The sequence below is a fragment of the Triturus cristatus genome, chromosome 8 (assembly GCF_964204655.1).
Source record: "Triturus cristatus chromosome 8, aTriCri1.1, whole genome shotgun sequence".
Taxonomy (NCBI): Eukaryota; Metazoa; Chordata; class Amphibia; order Caudata; family Salamandridae; genus Triturus; species Triturus cristatus.
The window spans coordinates 391,658,101-391,677,933 of NC_140591.1; the positions used below are offsets into that span (position 1 = coordinate 391,658,101).

The 19,833-nt window shown below is 44.7% G+C and overlaps 1 protein-coding gene across 1 annotated transcript in view; it reads left to right on the forward strand.

Moving 5' to 3' along the window:
- The first annotated feature begins 19,536 nt into the window (after nucleotides 1-19,536).
- UFM1 (ubiquitin fold modifier 1) overlaps nucleotides 19,537-19,833 on the forward strand; it is a 106,261-nt gene continuing 105,964 nt past the window's right edge. The window contains exon 1 of the mRNA XM_085621759.1: nucleotides 19,537-19,678. Coding sequence (XP_085477885.1) covers nucleotides 19,596-19,678 — 83 coding nt within the window. The 5' untranslated portion in view covers nucleotides 19,537-19,595. The remainder of the gene's footprint in view (nucleotides 19,679-19,833) is intronic.

The following is a 19,833-nucleotide window of genomic DNA, read 5'->3' on the forward strand; positions in this document are numbered from 1 at the left end:
GGCCCATCTCACTGACTCCTAGAGAGACTAGGGACATATCTGCGAGATCCCACCCACCTTGGGCACTCAAATCCTCCCCCAGGGCTACGCTAGCTATCTTCCGGGGCGGTGCACCAGTGGGTGCATTCGTTTTCATGGCACACTTAGGATCCCAGAAGCAGTGGCCTACCTGACCACAATTATAACATTTCCTGGCCCCTTTTGAACAGGCGTATCTGTTGGGCCCCTGGCTTCCTCTCAGGGGGAAGCTGGGAACCTTTCCCTTTACTTTGGGGCCCCTTCTGGAACTCCTTCTGTTTACCCTTGTCCTCCCCACTCTACTGCTGGGGACCCTGCCCACCGTTGGCGAAGCCTCCCACATGACCCTTGTAGACCCGGGTATAGACCCAGCAGTCCGCCTCCTCAGCAAGCTTTCTAGGGTTAGTCAGCTTACTATCAATCAGGTGCTGGCGTAGGTCTGGAAAACAATTACTGAACAAGTGCTCCAATGCAATCAAATCATAGAGCGCCTCAAAATCATTTACTTTGCTACCCTTCACCCAACCATCCAATGCTCTGCAAAAAAAAAAGACACATATTCCACCCAAGTACTTGAATCCAGCTTCTTACAATTGCTAAACCTTTGTCTATAAAGCTCTGGGGTCAACCCATACCTGGTCATTAAGGCTTCCTTCATGTGGACATAGGAATTCTGGTCCTCAGAGGGCAAGTCAAACAAGGTGTCCCACCCATCACTGAGAAACCGCCCCCACAAACCCGCTCCCCAATACTTCTCAGGGACACGGTGGGAGGATATGGCCACTTCATAGGCCTTAAACCATTGCCCAATATCTTCATGCTTGTGGAACTCCTTAATTACCATCTTTGGGGATAAATACTCTTGCTTCGACAGGCACGGATGGTGTGCTGCCACCAGAGGGAGTAATTTCTAAGCTCTTGGCTTTCACCTCCCATTCCCTCAACATTTTTTCATGCTCTAAATGAATTCTCTTTTCTTTCAAGGCTAACTTCTTGCTTTCTAATTTCATCTGACCACCCAGTTTGAGCTTGGCTAGCTCCATTTTATGCATTCTATCCCTCTCCCTGTCCTCCAGCTCTCCTGGGACAGGTCCTTTGAAGAAACACTGCTGCCCGCCCTGCAAGGTACTTTCTCCCCGGTCAGGCCCAATGGCCCATCTAGCTGCCCATCTGTATTCTCTGCCTCCTCCCGAGGCTCTTCAGGATGCTCAGCAGCCTTTCTAGCTTCCAACTAGGCCCTCAGCGCCTTTTGGAACTCCTCCTTCTTGGTGAGGCCTTTCACAGAGATTTTAAGTCTTTTACAGAGGGTTTTAAGCTGTGACACAATGTAGGTCTAAACCCTTCTTCAAATTGTAGATCCATAGATGCATTGGATGCTGCTTTCCTCATGGTAACAAGGATTGGCAGTTCTTAGCAAAAATGGAAGTCCCAAGGAAAAAATTCTACCAAAAATGTATGTGGCCGCGTTATGGTCTGCACTCACTAGTAGTGTACATCAATCACTGTATATGAGTCACAAATGCAAGTCCAAATCCTCACCGCTGCCCACCAATGTTAGAAATGGCAGTCTCTGGTTGGCAATGGTTTGCACCTTTGTCCAAATAGGGATCCTTGCTTCTAGTCAGGGAAAGGGGGATACACTCCTAAAATAACTCCTGCTCACCCCCTTGGTAGCTTGGCACAAGTAGACAGGCTTATCTCAGAGGCGGTGTGTAAACATTTGTGAGCACATACAGTAATACAGTGAAAACGCGACAAATGGATACCACACCAGTTTAGAAAAATAAGTAATCTTTATCTAGACTTAACACAAGACCAAACGACAAAAATCCACAATACAGTATTCAAAAATATGACTTTTAAATGGTAGAAATAGCTTAGTTCAATGTATACAGTAAAGGTGACACTTTACTCTCAAAGTACCTTAGATGCTGAACGAAAAACAAACAAAAGGGTCGCAGGGAAGGTGATGCGTTGGTTCCTTGCTTCGGGGGAGGTGATGCGTCGGTTCCTTACTGCAGCGCAGGGGAGGTGATGCGTCGCGTCCTTACCGGAGAGGAGGTGATGCGTCGGTTTCTTACTACGTTCCGGTTACGATGCAACAAGATGGCGTCGCGATGCGAAGATCCGGTGTGATGCAAAATGGCTTCTTTGATGCGATGCGACAACTTGTATGTGAAACGTGCACGCCCGACGGCTGTGCGGAGAACTTGGTGGACTCTTGAGCCATGACAGGCCCTGCGACACGCTTCTCCGGTGATGCGATGACAACATCTCTGGCGGCGACACGCTTCTTCGGCGATGCATTGGCAAACAGCTGCGGCTTCTTCCTCATTGCGTCGCGCTTCCAGCTCCCAGCGACACGCAGTCTCTAGAGGTCCCAAAAACAGCAGCAGGCACCTCTCTGCAGGCAGAATTCCCAGCAAGGAAATTAAGGGGAGCTGGTGGTGAAGTTTTAGTGCAAAAAGAACAATTGATGCACAGAATGCAGAACAATGTCATACATTCACCCAAGTACAGAGATCTGGGCCTTAATCCAGTCTTTGTGTCCCTGAGACTTTAGAACAGGAGGCAAGCTCAGCTTCAAGCCCTTGTAGATCTTCCTCGAGATGATAAAGTACACACAAAGTTCCTCTTCTCCTTTCCTTGGCAAAAAGTAACCACTGCAGGCCAACCCCGAACAGCAAACAGCACAGGGGCAGCCTCCTCTTGGTTTATCTCCTTGGCAAAGGTTTGTCTTGGTTCCCAGAAGTGATCTAAAGTTCTGGGGTCTGGGCCCCAATATTTATACTACTAAATCCTTTGTTCTCTAAAGGCAGAGAGTGTCTATACCTAGTCAAAACCAGTTCTGTCCTCCCTGGTGCAGCTTCCCGGCAGGAGGTGGAGACAGCATTGTTGAAAGCAGACCTGGCCCAGGTAGCTGAAAAGAAATCTCCTCCCCCTACTCTCTATTCTATGTAGTGTAGGCTTAGGCAAGTGAAAGGAAATCTTCTCCCCCTACTCTCTATTCAACCCAGGTCCTATTCAGCCCAGCCCTGACTCATCAGACTGCTGGAGTCAAGGCTCTCTCCAGCCCCCCTGTCACTCACAAACCAGACACGGAATACAAAAACCTAGCAGAGGCATAATGGATGGTTAGGTAAGAAAATACCTACTTTCTAAAAGTGGTATTTTCAAACACAGAATGTAAAAATCACCCACACTAAAAGATGTATTTTAACATTCTGTGTTCAGGCATACTAAACTCATTTTTCTACTGTGTTCCCTGGGTCAGTTAGGCTTATAAGATGTTATAATCAAACAACCCATTCTGGCCTATGGGAGCAGGTAGCCTTGCAATTGTGAAAAACAAAATTGGCTGTAATTCACTATCAGGACATGCCACACACATCAGGGCATGTCCTACCTTTCACATACAATGCACTTTGCCCATAGGTGTACCTTGGGCCTACCTTAGGGGTGCCTAACATGTAGAAAAGGGAAGGTCTAGGGACTGGCAAGTGGGTGCACTTGCCAAGTCGACATGGCAGTCCCAGACTCCACACAGGCTCTGCAATGGCAGGTCTTAGCCATATTTTACAAGCTGCTTCTGTGGGTGGCACAACCAGTGCTGCCAGCCCACCAGCAGCATTTGATTTACAGGCCCTGGTCACACATGGTGAACTGTACTAGGGTCTGACAAGCAAATCAAAATAGCCAATCATGGAGTCCATTACAAAAATTTACAATAGGGAGCACTTGCACTTTGGCACTGAACAGCAATAGCAAAGTGCCGAAAGCATCTAGACCAGCAAAAACATAGTAAAAACACAGGAGGCAACAGAGAAAATGGAAGGGAGACCCACGCCAATGGTGCCAGGTCTAACACAATGCTTCTAACTTCTTAGTGTGTGATAATTCTGCAGCATTTTGGACATTTTATACCAACACATAGACAATAGATTGTATTTGTATAGATACAGGGTCTTTCAATTTCTTCATCTGTAACTGTTATAAGAACAAAAAGACCAGAACAACAACCTTAAAATCAAAATACATAAAGTACATGTCAATTACTCACAAATAACCCCACACGCAGCCATCATAAATCATCATTCTCACCTATCGAACCATCTCACCCACACTAACATTCATACACCAAAAAAGTCCAATCATATCAGGGATCCTGGGAATATTGTAAGAGACAACAAGCTATCTTTTCGTCTGTGGTATGATTGAATCCCCTCAATTTCCTCTAGTTGTCTGTCTCTGGAAGGATTCCCCATATAGCAAATTGTGGTCAACGCACGTTTCAGTGCAACGTCAATTAAACCACCTTCATCAGGACCAGATTTGAGTCATATAATTCTCAAAAATATGGACGGGTTTATCTGTAAGGTAATAACACAAGATAACAATAAAAAAAAAAAACACTGTATGCGGGGACTGTCAAAGCTAATCACAATAAAAAAAATGTTGTTATAAATTTTATGTATACTAATACTACATCCCATTCTGTTTTGTCATCTAAGGGCGACCTTAATCGTGTCCCCTTGGTGCGATCCTATTTGCATTCAAAACATGCCTACCACCTGTGGGCTTGCAACCTCATGCCATGCAACCATGTGAAGATAGATCAAAAAGTGACCGGAGGTAAAAGTGAAAGGAGAAAAAACCTTCACCAAGAATTAGATCATTAATTTATTCTATAGATTTAAGTGAGATAGCGAAATTAGAGGCACGCATATTCATTTAAAGGCTTTCTGCACCTGGGTCTTGCCAGAAATTGCATCTTTCTTTGGTTTAGATTATGTTCTTTATGTTTGGCAGGACACGGCCACAAAACGTGTAAGGACCCTGTATCAATGCTTCCGCCAAATGCCGTTCTATTTCTTTCTGCAAAGAAATAATCAAAATGAGTGTCGTGTCCGGGACCTGTCATAGAACAGCCGTTCCGCTGACATCTATATATGAGCTGTTACCCTGTTTGGAGCACAGATTATTGATCAGACTACAGCCGTTGTCTGACGTTCTTGTACCATTCTAGGTGTGAGAACTGAAAGAGTCAAAAGCACGATTATGTTTGTCAACTTAATACTTTACTTCTCTCTTCCCCATTCACATTGCACTACTCTCACAATATCCTACCTGTAAAGGAAGAAAATGATAGTGTATCCTTTGGATTCTTCTCTTGAACAGAACTGTGCAATATCTATGACTGAAAAAACAACATTATTTAATATAAAGATGCTTTAGCCTTCAAACTTAGATTCTGTTGGCCAACATAACCTATTGTAATTATCCTCTTACTTCACAGGGGTATTTCATAATGTTCACATCCCCTGTTGAGCAACATAAAGATAGGTTGATTACCAACAAATACTTTTGCATTTGACTTATTGGTATACTTTTCAATAGCGCAGCTATTGCACTTGCACATGTGAAGAGTTCTTAATATTTGAGTTCACTCATCTCGTGCTTTATTATTCATAACAACTGACAGTATCAGCTAGTGTTTTAGTCACATGTAAATATGAAGAGTTCTCTCATTCTTCATCGCTCATTGGACTCACTATATATGTGAACTGAATGTATTTTCAATGCAACAAGTCTTTTCTGAGAGTGGAGCTCACCCGCGTCATGGCTACATCACAACTGTCACACACAGAACATTTCAATGAGATATGAAAGCGGAGCCCCCCCCGTGTTAAGGCTAACTCAGAGGTGTTACACACGAAGGCTATGCGTGCAGCTTCAACACCCTCACGACTTTGTTTACCAAGCGACTACTGTGCCACTAATATTGAAAGCAGACCAGAGGAAACTTTGTGGTGCAAGTGCACCCCTATTGCACTATTTAATTTGGATCAAAGCAGACCAGCAACAGGATTATATCTGCATGACAATGCAGCTCCTTCACTCCTGCCCACTAAATAATAATAATCATCGTGCATTTGGGCGGGCCGGTTTTATACTGATGCCCCTCCCAAAATGGCTGCGTAGATGTTGCCAAAAGCCTGTACTTCCTGAAAAAGAATAAAGCATCATGGCAGTTGAAGTCTTGACAGCATTCCCATAAATGTTAGACTGGTTCTTCGTATAGTATATTGTATACTTGTGCTACTCCGCAAAGCCATCTATATGGTCCATCTAAAAGTGAGTAATACAGAGTTAACACATTTGCATGCTAACATGTTAATATTGATGTTGTGAGTGTCAATTTTCTGCCAATAAAAAGAGCATTATGATTTGAGCGTGTGCTAACATTAGCCTGTGTTTACACTATTCTCCATCTTGCCTCAACTTCACTATATTTCACATGATAATTGTTGTTGATTCCGGTTCTAAATGAAATATGTCTAGTTTCATTTGAGTAACCAGAAAGTGTTCTCAGAGAAATGTCTTTGTTGCACTGAATCAAGGATGGTTCTTACTGTCCTAGGCTTATGTAAACAAAGTATCAGCTTAATTAAACAGCTAAGACTGTGAGAGTGCTTGCATCTCAACGTACCAGTATGCTGGAAGAATCCGCTAATGTATTCTGTAGTGAAATGTTTCTTCTAGGATGTTTCCTATTGGTCCAAACTTATTGAATCATGTATTCCTAAAGAATTTTTGAACATCTTTGTCTAAAGCCCTTTATAAGAGTGTGGATTTTGCTAGCAAAGAACTATTACAAGGCAAATCTATGCCAAGTTTCATTTAGAACATTTAGAACTGTACTTAGTTCTTTGTACCTAGACTTATATACTCTGTTACTAAATTTGCTTATGACAACTTTTTTGTATTTTGTCAATTAATTTTTATATAAAGCATTGAAAGAGAATCTTTATCTGTCATTCTTATGGGAATGTTTCAGCATCGTCAGTGGCGCCTGCTACGGAACAGAGGTGGTGAGCCGTGGGAAGAAAAAAAGAAAAGAATCACGTACCTGCCGACCGCTGTCTCTCCTCCGTACTCTTATGTTCCTGTCAACTCCCGACAGCACACAGACACCCCTAAGCCAATCATAATGCCGCTGTCATGCCGGTAATAGTAAGCAGCAACGTTGTGATTGGTTTGAGAGGCCTGGTTTGCCACTCAGATAGTGCCTGGGACTGTTCTCCACCCGACTGTGCAACGCAGCCGGGTGGAAAAATGCTTAGTGTGCATGTCAGTTTGGCTTTCCTAAGACAGCCGGCCAAACTTTAATGCACACTTATGGTGCCCACCACTCCTACTCCCTTCTCCGTGACAACAGCACAGCCCCGCCCTGGCTCTTTACTGACAAATACAATAAAAATAACATTGTGTTATTATCATTCTACTTTTCCTTTTTGCACTCCTCTGAGAAGGGGGGGGCGACGCTCCTCCACCTTAACAAAGGAGCCGCCGCAGTTCATTGTATGAGTTCTCCTAACTAGAAAAGAGACGTTCCAATCAGGGAGCACCAAAGTCTGTATCTAGAGTACACCGCTCCTAGTCCTACATGTTGGCACGCCCATAAACTAGAATTTGATACAGATTGGCACACCAATATTATGAGTGCATAATATTTATTATGAAAAAAATTAGCTTTAAAATCCTTGAACATATGTCGATGTGTTAGGGTTCTGTCATTCATTTGTGTAAACTTAGCTGTAACAAGTTGAAGCCAGCCAGCATTGCCCACAGTTTAAATAAATGTTTGTGATCCGAACTAGTGCCTTACTTTAAGTGCTGCTTCGGCTGTTTCCCAGGAACAATGAGTTAAAGCTGTGCTTTTAGCATTTTTAAAAGGGCTGATTTACTAGAAATAGTGGTATCACTTGCAAAGCAAAGGCTTCTTCTGTTCTCTCTCTGCCCTCCCCCTTCCTGGAGTTGCTTTATTGCAGATCTTGAGAAACCATCGTCCCAAACAAAAATAAAATCAGCCTCCTTTTAAAAGAAAAAAAACGCTGCTGCTGCTGTTACACCAGAAAACACATCCGGCTGGTGTATTGAGTCTTTGCACTGTACATGTCATTGAAATGTTAAAAATAAATGTATTATTAAAAACTTGCATGTTTGTAATTTCCTTAAATAGCTGCTTGTTGTAACCTGGAATTCCAGGGCTCAATCTCGCTTCTTAGGATTGTCGCATTCCCTCCTGCTTATTTTATTTGTTTAGACTTAGTTGTAACTAGTTGAAGCCATCATTGCTCAGAGTTTAACTACGATTTTGTGTTCTATAAAGTACATTAGCACAACTATTTTTATATGCTTTAGTACTGCTTGCTTTTACTTAATGTTAAACATATAGCGCACAGAACACTCTTCGTGTCAAACATGCAGTGCTTGGTGACCAGCGTGTGTTAACCATGCCACATTCAGTGTATCTGTAAAAAAATGCCAATATTTATATGCTTTGGTACTGCTCATCGTATGACGTAGAGTTAAACATCAAGCGCCTACAGCAGTCTCCTTGTGTGAGAAATGTAGCGCTTGGTGCATGCCATTTGTCACTCACAGCGTGTTAAACATACAGCACCCAGAGCATTGTCCTTGTTATGATACTAGTTAGGGCCAGCCCCCTTAAACCTCCTTCCACCGTCCCATGGCATGTGTGTGCGGTTGGGAACCTTTACAGACAAATGTGGCAATATAAACCATGTGCTGGTTAGAAGGATGATAACAATCTTTACAGTTGAGCACAGCTACAAAGGATTCTTCCGTCTCCCACCAGTAGATGCTTCCTCCTTTGCTAATTATTTCTTCAGCAATTACAAACTTTCTAAAGGTGCTTATGGAGTCAATTCTGTATGTTAAAACCTTTGGACTATTTTTAGCACACAATCACTTTGTAATGTGCTTGCACCTTACATTTATTCAAAGCGAGAAGGATGCGACAAGGAGTCTGCCGTCCGGAAAGAACATGTGCAGTTTGTTAAAAAGGTGATAGTTACGCTATATAAAAGACGACATTAGCATAGCTTAAGATTATCACTGCTAAAACTGTCATATCTGTGTTTTATTGACAACTTCCATAGCAGTGGAACTTACTTTTCAAGAGGCTTAGTTATTGGGTGTAGATTGCAAATTACATTAGTGTTGTTTGAGCTGATTAAAAGTTTTAAATTAATGAAGGAAAAATGAAATATTCATTCTATAATATTTGTGCATGCTTTACTCCCCTCCCCACCACTCAGCTTTACTCAACTATACTCTGCTTTACTCTACTCAACTCCACTCTGCTTTACTCCACTCTGCTTTACTCCACTACCCACCTTAGCTTTATTCCACTCTCCACCACTCTGCTTTACTCCACTCATGCCACTCTGCTTTACTCCACTCTACTGTGCTTTACTCAGCTCTACTCAACGCCACTCTGCTTTACTCGATTCTACTCTGCTTTACTCCACTCCCCACCACTCTGCTTTACTCCACGTCACTCTGCTTTACTCCACATCACTCTGCTTTACTCCACTCTGCTTTATTCCACTCTGCTTTACTCCACTCTGCTTTACTCCACTCTGCTTTACTCCATTCTACTCCACACCACTCAACATCACTCTGCTTTACTCCACTCAACGCGACTCTGCTTAACTGCACTCCACCCAGTTCAATGCCACTCTGCTTTACTACACTCCATCCAGCTCAACGCCACTCTGCTTTACTACACTCAATTCAGCTCAACACCACTCTGCTTTACTACACTCAATTCAGCTCAACACCACTCTGCTTTACTACACTCAATTCAGCTCAACGCCACTCTGCTTTACCTCACTCCACTCAATGTCACTCTGCTTTACTCTACTCCACTCTGCTTTACTCAACGCCCCTCTGCTTTTCTCCACTCAACTCCATTCTGCTCAGTGCCACTCTGCTTTACTCCACTCCATGCCATTCTGCTGTACTCCACCTTGCTTTACTCCACTCTGCTGTACTCCACGTCACCCTGCTGTTCTCCTCGCCATTCTGCTTTACTCCACTCTGCTTTACTCCATGCCACTCTGCTTTACTCTACACCACTCCTCTCAATGCAACTCTTATTTACTCCCCTACACTCTGCTTCACTCCCCTACACTCTGCTTTACCCCTATACTCTGATTTACTCCACGCTGCTTTATGCCATGCTACTCTCTACTTTTCTCCACGCCACTCTGCTTTACTCCCCTCCACCCAATACAGCTCTGCTTTACTCCACTCTGCTTTATACCCCTGCACTCCGCTTTACGACACTACACTCTGCTTGACTCCACTCTGCTTTACTCCATGTCATTCAACTTTACTCCCCTCCGCTCTATTCTGCTACACTCTGTTTTCCTCTACGCCACTCTGTTTTACTCCACTCTGCGTTACTTCATGCCACAGCTTTACTCCGGTCCACTCCACGCTGCTTTATGCCACGCTACCCTCTACTTTACTCCACGTCACTCTGCTTTACTCCCTCCACTTAATGCAGCTCTGCTTTACTCCACTCTACTTTACACCCCTACACTCTGCTTTACACCCCTGCACTCTGCTTTACACCCCTGCACTCTGCTTTACGCCACTACACTCTGCTTGACTCCACTCTGCTTTACTCCATGTCACTCAACTCCGCTCTACTCTAATAGACTCTGTTTTACTCCACGCCACTCTGTTTTACTCCACTCTTCGTTACTTCATTCCACAGCTTTACTCCGGTCCACTCTGCTTTACTCCAGTTCACTCTGTTTACTCCGATCCACTCTGCTTTGGTCCACTCTGCTTTACTTTACTCTGCTTTGCTTTACTCTGCTTTGCTTTTCTGCTTTGCTTTGCTCCGCTCCGCTTTGCTTTACTCCACTCTGCTTTGCTTTACTCCACTCCGCTTTACTCCACTCCGCTTTGCTTTACTCCACTCCACTCTGATTTACTCCACTCCACTCTGCCTTACTTCGGTCCACTCTGCCTTACTCCGGTCCACTCTGCTTTACTCCACTCTGCTTTACTCCACTCCATGCCACTGCACTTAACTCCACGCCACTGCACTTCACGCCACTGCACTTCACGCCACCGCACTCCACAAAACTGCACTTCAATCAACACAACTGCACTCCACGCCACTCAGCTCAATACAATGCCACTACACCCAACACCACTCAGCTCAATGCAATGCCACTACACGCAACACCACTCAGCTCAATGCAAAGCCACTACACACAACACCACTCAATGCAATGCCACTACACGCAACACCACTCTACTCTACACCACTCCATGTAGTGCCACTTTATGCTGCTTCACACTACGCCACCCCTGCGCAACTGCACTTTACGCAATGCGGCACCACTCTACACAACTGCATTCCACCCAACTGTGCTCCACTTTGCACCACACCACTCCATGCAGTGTTAATCAATGCAGCGCCACCCACGCAATGCCACTCCTTGCAATTACACTCCACTCCACACAACACCACTCCACGCAACCCCACTCCTCTATGCAACACCACTCCAACCAACTGCACTTCACACAATGCTACACTACTGCACGCCAAACCACTCTACTCTACGCAATGCAACTCTACGCAATACCACTCAATACAATGGCAATCCATACAATCACACCACACAACATATTTACAATCCATATAATACCACTCAGCACCACATAATTCAACTCCACCTAATTACACACTACTCAATACCACATAAGTACACCCCACATAAATACACTCTATACTAGATAACAATCTACATAAAAACTCTCCACCATGCCACATAATTCCACTCAACACAATTTCACTCTATACCTCACTGTTCCATGCCACACTATTCAACTCCACACAAATCCATTCCACACCACAAATTACAAAAAGCAAACATTATTCCACCCCACAACACAATTCCACCACACATCGCATATAGCCAATTTACAACACACAATTCAAAATCATACCTTAAAATTCAACAGCACACCACAGAATTAAAGTCCACTATATAAAACTCCACAACACAAAATACCATTCATCATAATTACACACAATCCCACTTCACATAATTCCAATACACTCAAAAACACATACTATTCACATAATACAACTGCTCACCATGCCACATAATTCCACTACACGCATCCACTCTATGACAGACAATTTCATGCCACACAATGCCACAATTAACAATTCCAATACAACCCACAAGATTCCACTACACACCACATACATCCACTCCAATCCATAACATATAGGGAAAAGACATTTACAACTCCAATAGCTCAAACTCTTTCTTTTTTGTTTGCATCCAAACACATAGATCTGCAGCTCATCTCAAACCTATTTCTTCTTTTCCTCACCAAACAGGTAAACCTATCCACACAGTTCCACACCACACAATTCAACTCCACACATTTGCAATCCACACCACATGATTCGACACCAAACCACATAATACGACTCAACAACACAATTACACATACAACTAATCCACACCACACAATTCCACATCACGCCACAAAATATTCAACAGCACACAATATAATTAAAGTCCAGAACGCACCTCTCCACATCACAAAATACTATTCCACATAATTACAATCCATAACACACAATCCCACTCCAAATAATTCCAGTATACTCAACACCACATATTTACTATGCATATAATTCCACGGCACACCATGCCACATAATTCCACTACACAAATCCAAACCACACCACACAATTTTATGGCAAAACCGGAGGCTCCTATTATGCTTCCTTTTCTTGCATTTATTCCAATAGCAGCAAGATAAGTAAAAAAACTACACTCCCCAGAAGGCTGTAGGAGAAAACTACTGGCCAATGGGGAGAACAATAACGTAAAGTAAACCAATCAGGTCAGGCCAACCATTTAAGGACCTATCTGACCACAAGCAGCCCTCTTTTCTTGCTGCTCGCAGTCAGATAAGTCGAATTCTCTTATTCTCCTATTCAAACTTTTTGTTTACAGTGTATTTAAGCATATTTATTGTGTATTTATTGCTTCCATTCGCATTGTTTCATGCGCTAGGTTTCTATGGTTACGACTTCGTTGTCGTCTGAGTGCTTTTGAAATTTCTCCTCGGCTTTGAATTCAGCGCGTCTGCGCGCGCGCTTTGTTTACTTTTACCGGCTTTCGTTGCTCGCTCGCTGCCTCAGAACGCCTCGCTTCTGTGACGCTTGTCAGCGCTGCCTTTCCCTGCATTGTAGCTTCGTGTTCTCGGTCTCCTCAGCGCTCGTCTGAATAATTCTTGGCCACACCTCCTTTTGAAGCTCATTTTTCACTGGCAGGCTCATTTCTACACGCCCCCTTTGTCCTTCTGCCCAGGTTAACCCTTCGTTTTCCAGTTTAATAGAAATTGATGTTCCCAGCTCTCCTGAGCTTGATAATGAGGAAAATATTAATTTCAAATCAGATTTGAGCCACTTCATTAATTCTTCTGTGGAGACTGCAGTTGAACACTCCATGCAGAGAGTGTCTAAGACCCTGGAAAATTCTTTACTTCGTATAATGACCAAAGCTTTGGCCCAGTCTGCGGGGGAAAGCAGAAAACGTAAACTGGTTCCTTCCACTATTTTACCCAAAAAAGTGTCACATGTGGTTAGCGAGGTTTCCTCGCGCAAGATTGAGGATGCTATTCCTCCCAGGCCTCAGTCAAAGGAGGGGACTACTTTGACATTTGGCAAAAGTAAAGCCAAGCTTAAAAATGTGGAGGTTCCTAAGAAGCTGGTCATTAATACCATCCAGGATACGGATGATGATGATTTATGTGACACAGATGAAGACATCCTTTTTGATCTTTTTGGTGTTGGCGATTCTTCACCCAAGAAGTAAAAGTTATCACCCTTTGAGTCCGAACCTATCCTGGACTCAGAGGGAATGCCCATGTTTGATCCTGCTTTGATTAGACATCCAAATTCTACGGAATGGTTTCCCATTCCCCATGTGGGAGAGTATATATCTTCCAAACTACGTCAACCTCTGGATAAATCTGTCAGAGCAAAATTAAAATCCGAATGCCCCAAACCTTCTTTGGCCTCCAACATTACGGTCACTCCCACTATTGACCAACCGCTCCTCACCTTCTTTTCTAAGTTCGGTAAGGACCCTCGTAAGGGGGTGGACAGAGCATGGTTCTCTTGTCAGGACAAACTCTTGGATATGGTGGGCCCCCTTGCCCGCATTTTAGATCTGGCAGAGTCGGCGCGCTCTGAAGCGTTGGTGCTAAATCCTGAAGAGGTTTCACTTTGGGCCCAACGTACTTTTTGTTTATTGGGCAATGCCAATGCCGCCATTACGCATGAGAGGCGCAAAGGTCTCCTAATTAAGTTAGACCCTAAGTTAGCCAATCTGGCTTCTCAGGACCCTGGACTCAAAGCGGACGGTTTACTCTTTGGTGATTCTTTGGTCAAAGACCTGTCTAAATTTGTTACCACTTTTGCCTCTCTTGACAAGGCCCAACTTTCCATTAAAAAGGTTTTTGCACCTCGGGTTTTTGGCAGGGCCGGCAGAGGCAGGAGCCACTCTTCCGGCCGTTTTTCCAACTTCCAAGGTTCCAGAGGCGCCTCCAACGCCGGATTTCAAGAGTACAAGCCTCAGTTCTACCCCCAGCGTGGCCGTGGCTTCCGGGGTCGTGGACAGAGGGGCCACAGAGGCAACAACAACAACTCTAACTTCTCCCAACAAGGTAAGCCTGTCTTCTGGCCCTCCCGTGGGAGGGCGTTTAGCTCTTTTTCTAAGCAAATGGCAAACCTTAACCTCAGACCCTTGGGTTCTCAGTTCCTTCCAAGGCTATCTCATAGAGTTTTACGCTCCTCCTTTCCAGGTTACTTTGCCTCTGTTTTTTTCCGACGACGTGTCGCGCTTGATCTCTCAAGAGATTCTTTCCCTGTTGGCAAAGAAAGCTATCCAAAGACTCCCATTCGATCCCTCGGGTTTTCTCAGCACCTTGTTTCTGGTTCGCAAAAAGAACAAGAAGATGCGTCCTGTTATCAATCTCAAAGTCTTCAATCAGTTTGTTGTGCACAGACATTTCAAAATGGAAACCATTATTCACTTGCACGACACTCTACGAACCAGCGACTGGTTGGTCCGGCTGGACCTTCAAGATGCATATCTGACAGTCCCTATCCATCCCTAGCATTCCAAGTTCCTCCAGTTTCAATGGCTGGGCGTCACTTATCGGTTTTGTTCGCTCCCCTTCGGGCTTTCTTCGGCCCCTTGGTGTTTCACCAAACTCATGAAACCTGTGGTGGCTTATCTTCGAGCTTTGGGAATTCGCCTGATCATCTATCTGGACGATATTCTTCTGATGAATGCGAGCAAACCAGGTCTCTTGCGGGACCTTCAGGTGACCCAATCTCTTTTGCTCGATCTCGGTTTTCTGATCAATCCAGAGAAATCCATGTTGATTCCCTCTCAAAGTGTAGAGTTCCTGGGGTTTCGCGTGGAGTCTCCCTCGGCGTCTCTCTTTCTCCCTACCGAAAAGATCGCAGCTATCCGTTCAGAAATTTCTCAAGTTCTTTCGCTCTCCCAAATCTCCCTTTGCTCCCTCGCAAGGATCGTGGGGCTTCTCTCCGCCTCCATTCAAGCCATCTTCCCAGGTCCTCTTCATTATCGGGCCCTTCAGCGCCTAAAATTACGGCATCTACGTCAGGGGCTGGCTTACTCAGATCTTATCCTCCTAGATCGAGATTCGCGTTACGAACTGCAATGGTGGATAGACCATTTAGATGCGTGGAACGGAAGGACTATCTTCGCCATGGCCCCAGATCTTGTATTAGAATCAGATGCCAGCCTGGCGGGTTGGGGCGCCCGTTGTGTACCAATCTCGACTGGAGGTACATGGTCTCTAGAGGAGTCGTCATTGCACATCAACTGTTTAGAGATGCTTGCCGGGTCCTTTGCAATCCGCAGCCTTGCAAAGAACAAGGTAAGTTGTTCTATTCTTCTCAGGATGGACAATATTTCTGCGGTCCGTTACATCAACCATCTCGGTGGCACAAGATCCAAACCCCTCGCAGAACTCGCCAAGAGTCTATGGCATTACTGCCTCTCCCACACTCTCTCCCTCCAAGCCGAGTATCTCCCCGGCGATCTCAATTCCGTCGCGGATTGGCACTCTCGGTATCTCCGGGATTCCAGCGATTGGAGATTACTTCCCTCCGTGTTTCATTCTCTCTCTCTCAAGTGGGGTCCTTTCTTTATCGACCTGTTTGTATCCCGCCTCAATTCCCAGTTACCTCGTTTTTACAGCTGGCGCCCGGATCCGCTAGCTTTAGCGACCGATGCGTTCCTTCAGGATTGGTCACTTCATCTCAATTACGCTTTTCCTCCCTTTCTTATGATCAACAGAGTTCTTTCCCAGATTCGACGCCAGCAAATGTCTCTAGTCATGATAGTGCCCTTTTGGCAATCACAGATTTGGTTTCCTTGTCTCTTGGAACTAGCGGTGGACTTTCCGGTCCTTCTCCCTCATTCCACGGACCTTCTTCTGGACCCTCAAGGTTCCCCTCACTCCCTCATTCTGGATCGGTCTCGGACTCTTTCGGCCTGGAAGCTCTCCGGCCTCTCTCTACTGACCAATTCCTTTCTCAGGAAGCTTCAATCTTTATCAGCCGGGCCTGGGCTCCCGGTACTTCCAGAGCATACAAATCCGCTTGGTCTCTTTGGTCAAGCTGGTGTCTGGAACGGTCTATCGATCCCTTTTCAGCCTCTGTGACTTTTGTGGTTAATTTTCTGGCCACGGAGGCCAGCGCTGGCAAGTCCTATCGCACGGTGAACCTGTACAGATCAGCTATTTCACTTAATCATCGTCCCATTGACAATAAGCCGGTCGGCTCTCACCCGCTGGTTTGCCGTTTGTTAAGAGGAATCCGTTTTTCCAAACCTCCGTTGGCTAAGTATTCTTCTTTATGGGATGTTAATTTGGTTCTTAAATTGTTTATGGATTGGCCTAATAATGCTGCCCTATCCTTGAAAATGTTGTCTGCAAAACTTACTATGTTGTTGTGTTTAGTCTCCATTAAACGTGTTTCTGATGTTAGGGCTTTAGACCTTTGTTCAAGGCAGTTTTCTCCTACTGGAGTATTGTTTCAGGTGCAGAGACGCACAAAAACAAATTTACAGACAGTGTTTTATCCTTACTTTCCAGCTCAACCGAAATTATGTGTGGGTCGCTGCTTAAAAGCCTATGAACAAAAATCTGCTGACTTTAGGACTTCTTCACATACCCAACTGCTCATTTCTTTCCGCAAACCTCACCTTCCTGTTTCTGCTGCTACTCTGGCCCGTTGGATCATGTCTCTTGCGGGCATTGATGCTTCGGTGTTTGGTGCTCATTCTACCAGGGGTGCCATGGCTTCTAAAGCCTTTTGGTCGGGCTCCCGTCTAGAAGATATCCTTAAGTCAGCAGATTGGTCTAATGATAGTGTTTTCAAGACCTTCTATTGTAAACCTGTGATTACTGCTTCTTCTCTGGTTGTTGATATGCTTTTAACTAGCATAATAGGAGCCTCCGGTCTTGCCATAAAATGTAGATTTTCCTAATAAGTTATGACGGAAAGTCTTAATTCTATTAAAGACACGGAGGCGAGTATTATCCCTCCACAACAGCTCTAATTTGTTCTGTTTCTCCCCCCCCCTAGGTACTCCAGCATTACCACTGCCTTCCTCGTGGGTCTGCTCTTGCCTCACCGGAGTCATTGACGTGGACTTCCATCTGGCTACCATCTTGGTTTCCTCAGGATCTTTCGTCCATGGTGTTCCTCACTCAAGAACTGTTTACCTGGATATTGACTGTTTACCTATTGTTATTTTTAGTTCCTTTGTTTTCGTCTTCTTCCTAATTCGCACAAGAAAAGAGGACTGCTGGCGGTCAGATAGGTCCTTATATGGTTGGCCTGACCTGAGTGGTTTACTTTATGTTCTTGTTCTCCCCATTGGCCAGTAGTTTTCTCCTACAGCCTTCTGAGGAGTGTAGTTTTTTTACTTATCTTGCTGCTATTGGAATAAATGCAGGAAAAGAAAGCATAATACTCGCCTCCGTGTCTTTAATAAAATTAAGACTTTCCGTCATAACTTATTAGGAAAATCTACATTCCATGCCACACAGTTAGACAACTAACTAATCCAGTCCAACACACAATTCCACTACACACCACATACATACATTCCAGAACACCTAGCTTCAGGGACACCGCTCCCTGTTTCATATATATATTTTTTTTCAACATTAATGGTGAGCGTGGCGCCCGCTTCAGGGACACCGCTCTGTTTAATTATTTTTTTTACTTCAATGATGAATGCGGCATCCACTTCAGGGACACCGCGGCCTGTAATACAATAGGTCTCGCTTTTGCCAAACTTTGACTTATTGGTATTGTAAATGACAATGCCTTTTATTAGTTTAACCCCTTCGCTGCTGCGGACATTCCGCTGCAGCGCTGGGGGGGGGCAGGGGGGCAGCGCGGTGGGCCTGTGCTCATGACGGAGCCGCTCCGTCATGAGCCACAGTTGAGCTGTGCTCATGACGGAACGGTTCCGTCATGACTCCGCCCATTTGCGTTGTCCCCTCGCACAGGCGGGGAAACAGCGCCGCGCAGGCGGAGCGGCCGCCAACAGGATTGTCATGACGGAACCGTTCCGTCATGAGCACACGGCAACCGTGGCTCATGACGGAACGGTTCCGTCATGAGCGGGGAAGGGGTTAAAAGGCATTGCCATTTACAAGGCCAATAGCTCAAAATCTCGCAATTGCGAGACCTATTGCATTGCAAATGCTTGTTATGGGCTGTATCTACTAATGGTCACGCCCACTACAAAAAGTAAACAAAGCCTGCGGCGGCCGCTGTGCACATCCACCTGCTCTATGGACCAGCGAGTATCCCAAGTAACCATCCCCTCACAACCCAAGAGGCAGGGATTAACGGCGACAGTGGTTGTTTTCGCAGCAGCTCGAGCTGCGTCTCAAACCCTACGTGCTAACGCGACACAAACGAAGTCTAAGAATAAACTGACATTGCCACGTACCTTGTTTGCTCCAAACCTTGCACGCTATGAGCGAACATCACATTAGCGTCAAGTTCGATACAGTTTGAATAGAATTTTAAATGATTTAGGTGAGTGTATTTCGCGAGATGTTTGCCTGATCCTAACATGGCTCCTAGCATAACGTAAATTGTCCCCATGTGTACACACAGGGGAGGCGGCTTCCTTTCTGACTTTCAATGCTTGCAAAAGACCAGGTGTAGAAATAGAAGAGCGACACGCATCTAAGTAATGAGACATTTAAAATAAAGAACAATAATAATAATGTAACATTGCCGCACAAACATGGAAAACCAGACGGCCGTCACTGTTTATTTTCTTTATAGGAAGTCGAAACACAAATAATAATAAGAGTCTGCAGTCTGAGTATGTGCAGCGTATAAATCTGCTTATCTGTATATATTCATTCACAAAATGTGACCCGTTTTATATTTGTAATGATTATAAGATCGTCATGAGCTGTACGATTTGAAATGTTTAGCTTTTGTGTGAAATAATCCACACTTTTAGTTCCCACACGTATCTTTCCATGATGGCCGCAAAGTTAAAGTTGGAGTTGGGAGGGCCAAGGTCTGCACCGGCTGCTTTCTAGATCTATGAGTTCCGTGCCGGTGACCTGCCTTCTGAATGTGCTTCTCTTTTGCTGACGCTGTCTTCTTTGGGCGTAGCGTTCCTACACACCATACGCCGATAGCTGTGCCCTGGAAGATGTGAGTTACAATTGACAGCTGTATATTTTATGGCACTCTTGTTGTAAATAAACGGTCTGCATCCCAGCAGCGAATTGGGGTATGGGTTTGTAGTGTAACTCAATCTAACCTAGACTGACTGACACCTTTCATTGGTGTTAGACTTGTCTTGGCGC